General features: G+C 24.6%; 1 protein-coding gene across 2 annotated transcripts in view; it reads right to left on the reverse strand.

The window, feature by feature from the left end:
• Nucleotides 1–1,409: 1,409 nt before the first annotated feature.
• The window catches only part of LOC126909518 (uncharacterized), a 6,234-nt gene continuing 3,209 nt past the window's right edge, over nucleotides 1,410–4,434 (reverse strand). The window contains exon 3 of one of the 2 annotated variants that reach the window (XM_050691951.1): nucleotides 1,410–1,706. In XM_050691951.1, the coding sequence (XP_050547908.1) occupies nucleotides 1,453–1,706 (254 nt within the window). In that variant the 3' untranslated portion in view covers nucleotides 1,410–1,452. The remainder of the gene's footprint in view (nucleotides 1,707–4,434) is intronic. The other variant, XM_050691952.1, reaches the window with a different exon arrangement.

The raw sequence follows: 4,434 nt of genomic DNA on the forward strand, positions 1-4,434 counted from the left end.
GACCATTTTTTTTTAATAATACATCATAAATCATACGATCACAAATCGTATCAAGTTGAAGACATTGCCCTTAAAAATTAAAAAATATTCTCATATTCCCTCTAAATGGGGTAAATCTCCAAAAAAGCTAAAAATTTTTAGAATCAATAAATGTTGACTATTTTTTCTTTCTTAAAACTGCCATAATTTTTTTAAAAATAAACAAATCAAAATAATTTTTTTTTATATAGAAACTTTAAATACTTCTTTTTCATTTGATATAATTTTTTTGAAAATCTAACCCTTTACCTGCTCACAGGGGCAGATTCAAAAAAGCTATGTTTGCACATAAATTTAATTTTTGATAATGTTCCGGAAATACTGCGTCTTTTAAATATATGTTAAATTAGAACTTATGTTACGAACTATAAAAAAAACATTTTCTCAAGGAAAACTTTTTCTAGTGTTTAAAATCAAAATTGACTCCTATCTTTTTCCAAATTCGACGGCTATTTGCACATAGAAGATAAGTCGTCGGGACAATTTTTTTTTTTAACTTATAGTACGTAACTTAAGCTTTAATTTAACATATATATAAAAGACGCAATATTTCCAGAACATTTTCAAAAATTAATTTTTGTGAAGAAGTTGCCATTTTGAATTCGCTCCTGTGGTGGACAGGTAAAAAGTTAGGTTTTGAAAAAATTTATATCAAATAAAAGGAAAATACCTAAGGTTTCTATATAAAAAAAAATTTTTTGATTTGTTCATTTTTGATAAAGTTATGACAGTTTAAGAAAAAAAAATGTCAAAATTTACCAAATTTAAAAATGAGGGAAATTTTTAAAATTTTCAAGGGCAATGTCTTCAACTAGATGAATTTTGTGATTATTTGACGTATGTTTAAAAAGAAATCGGTCGGATGAGAGCTGAGAAAATGTGGCAATAGACATAAGAAAAAAAGAATAACACATCATAGTAAAATTAATACCTTCCAGCTTCGCATCAAAGGTAAAACTTGTAATCAGGATATAAATAAGGAAATAGGAGTTCATTTTTCTTTTAGAATAATCCACCAATTAATTAAAATTAAGCATTATCTACAGATTTGCATTAAATCGTTATTTATGACATTGATTTTAATCACTGTCAGATATCATCTATACTTGTCCCAACTATACGGTGTCGCGATCGCACTGTGCTATTGTATTTTGCTACTATATTATCAATTTAAAAATAAAGGTTCCTATTTAAGAAAATGAAAATGAAAATTAAAAAAAATGATTTTTACTGTTATATATTATTTTCTTAATGTTATATTTTTCTCTTTACAAAAATTTTAAATGTGTAGTAGTTTCCAAATGAATGAAAGTCATATAATATTTCGATCACTCTGTAGTTTTTATGTTTCTAGGTATTAAAATAACACAAGGTATTATACTAATCTCTTTATTAAAATAAAAATATAATTTTCTATTTGGAAGAAATGAAATAATCCACCATGTGTCTTGGGTACTCTTTCATGTCAATTGATGAATTCAAACTTACATGTTTTTTTCGTTTGAAAACAGTGTTTTTGAAATTTTCAATATTTTCAGTTTTGAATACATCTAAACCATCATTATTCCCTAGGTCGTAAACATCAAATTCATTAATGTTACTGCTAGTAACGCATTTATCATAATTACTGTTACAATTATCTATTGGATTATCTGTGCACAATATATCTGTAAATAATAAAAATGTCTAATTACTTTATTTACACGTCATTATATTAATTTAAATCATCATCGCAATAGGCTTATCTCAGCTATTCGGGATCATCTCATAACTTTGACAGAATTTTACACCAATTAAATTAGTTTTGATTATACTTTTAATTCATAAAATATTTTAGTTTTGTTGTATAAAGTTAAGAACCTATTGGTTTTACTCTGACTTTTTATTTTACGATTACTCCACTCTTATTGGACTGATTTTTCCTAACAATGCGTCAAAAGATCACAGATGTAACTACTTGAAGCATTCAGTGCCATATTTTTACCAATTTTCCCTTCAATTCTTAAATAAAAGAAAATATCCCAATAAATTACTTTTGTCATAAAACAGTCATTGTTGATATTTTTAGTTTTCACTTTATATTACTGTTTGTAAACTGGACGGGCTGTTGCAATACATATTTTAATACTATATGATAATGACATTAATACATAATGTCATAATAATACATAAGGGAAGCTATAAGTGTAATTATATTGAAAAAATTCCCTCTATCTCTGTAATAGAGGGAAATGTCCCGAAAAATTACATATCTTTTAAAACAGTCAGTGTTGATATTTTTAGTTTTTTCTTTGTATTGAAATAACTTTTTGAAAACTGGATTATTTCAAAAATTTTAATGAAAATAATTAAGGAATTGTGTTTAAAAATCAAAAAAAATTTTTTTTTAAGTTAAAAAATAATAATAATTTTAAATTATGTTACAAAAACATGCATTCTTTAAACCCATATTCAATTTAAAATATAAAAAAAACCCAGTACAGTCGGATCGCGGCACAATGGAGACGTGGCACAGTTGGGTATAGTATACCCAATCTGACTGTGATTTAAATCACTATCATAAATACTCTTCGATGCAAATCTTTAGACAGTCTTCAATTCTAAGAAATTGGTCGATTATTCCAGAGCAAAATTCTAACTCAAAAATAATTACGGAAAAATTGCAAAATAATCATTGCCACGGGCAATGATTTCCTTAATTATATTCCGATTAGTATATCTTAGATTCAAAATTATAATATATAATTTTTATATTTAATTGTTTTCAAATTATTATTGATTTTTAATATGTTAAAATTAATCATTTTTATCCTCCTTTTTTTTGTGAAAGTTTATAATAATAAAAAAAAAATGAATTTACTGCCATAACTTTTAGTTCAACTTGCAAGTTTGAAATTTACATCTATAAATAGTAAAAAATGGCATTGTTATGATTAATATTCAGTTAGAAAATTTTATAATTACTATTTACGTTAAATTTATCAGAGAAGTTCGATTTTTTTTTGCTTTGTTATCGTAATAGATCACTTAAATAAAGACTATTCATTATTAACTTTTGGTGTTTAAAAAGATTCTACAATTGAAATATGCAAAACTGAATTAATTTTTATGATTTACTTTAACAAAAAAAATCAATAAAAATGTTGTTAAAAAAAAATCTACACAATTGAGCGTTTTAAAAAATTAATTTACAATTGTAAAAACCCGTTGTTAAATTCAGATAAAAATAAAAATAATTTTTTTTAGAAATTATTTATATAACAACATGTTACTAAAAAATTTGCTTTATTATAGAATGGTAATAAAAACACAAATAGAGTTAAAAAATTATCAAATTACAAAGTAAAATTGTTTACTTTTGTAGTTGAATCATTTATCATATCAAATCTCATTCGACAATAAATACTTTAAAAATATTAGAAATGAATGATTTTAATTATTTGTATTTGGATAAAGCTGGTTATGCCACTTTTTATTACATTAAGGGATTTTTTTTTCAATTTATGAGGATAATATATCTTTAACTAGATACTATATGTGATAATTTAATGTATCGTTAAAATAAATTAGTCAAGTGAGAGCAGAGAAAATAAATGACAGCCTCAAAAAAAAAAAAACCCAGCACAGGGGGGTCGGGGCACAGTGGTGCCGTGGTATAGTTGGATCAAGTATAATGATATCTGACAGTGATTAAAATCACTATCAAAAATAAACGCTTCGATGCAAATCATTAGAGAGTGTTTAATTTGAAAAAAATTGGTGTTTTATTCCAAAAGCTACTTGATCTGCTGGTTCCTTATTAATATCTCGATTAAGATAAAGTATGTCGAATGAAAAAGGGTTTATTAAAAAATATTATTTCTCATAAAAAAATTGTGTGGATCCATAAACTTTTCAATAAGTTATAGCATTANATTGTGTGGATCCATACACTTTTCAATAAGTTATAGCATTAAAAAATTAAATATAATATAAAAAATAAAATCGAGAATTTTCACACAAAAATAGCATTCGATAGCCATTTTCACCATGAAGACAAGTCCAGAGATCAAATTTTTTTTTTTTAAATTAAAGTATATTACATTAGCATTAATTTAAGATATATATAAAAGTGTCAGATTTTCCGGATTATTTTCAAAAGTTAAGTTGAAAAAGTTAATTTTTTGTGAAAAAGTTGTCTTTTTAAATCCCCCTGTGGGCAGGTTAAGTGTCAGATTTACAAAAAAATATACCAAATGATAGGTAAAGACATCAAGCATCTATAAAAAAAAAAAATTATATTCAGATGTTCATTTTTGAAAAAGTTACGGCAGTTTTTAGTAAAAAAAATTGAAAAAATTTCGAAAATTAGCGATTTTTAAATTTGTAATTTTTTTGGAGGTTTCCCCCATTTAC

This window comes from Daktulosphaira vitifoliae, unplaced genomic scaffold (assembly GCF_025091365.1).
Source record: "Daktulosphaira vitifoliae isolate Bord-2020 unplaced genomic scaffold, ASM2509136v1 Scaffold_490, whole genome shotgun sequence".
Classification (NCBI taxonomy): Eukaryota; Metazoa; Arthropoda; class Insecta; order Hemiptera; family Phylloxeridae; genus Daktulosphaira; species Daktulosphaira vitifoliae.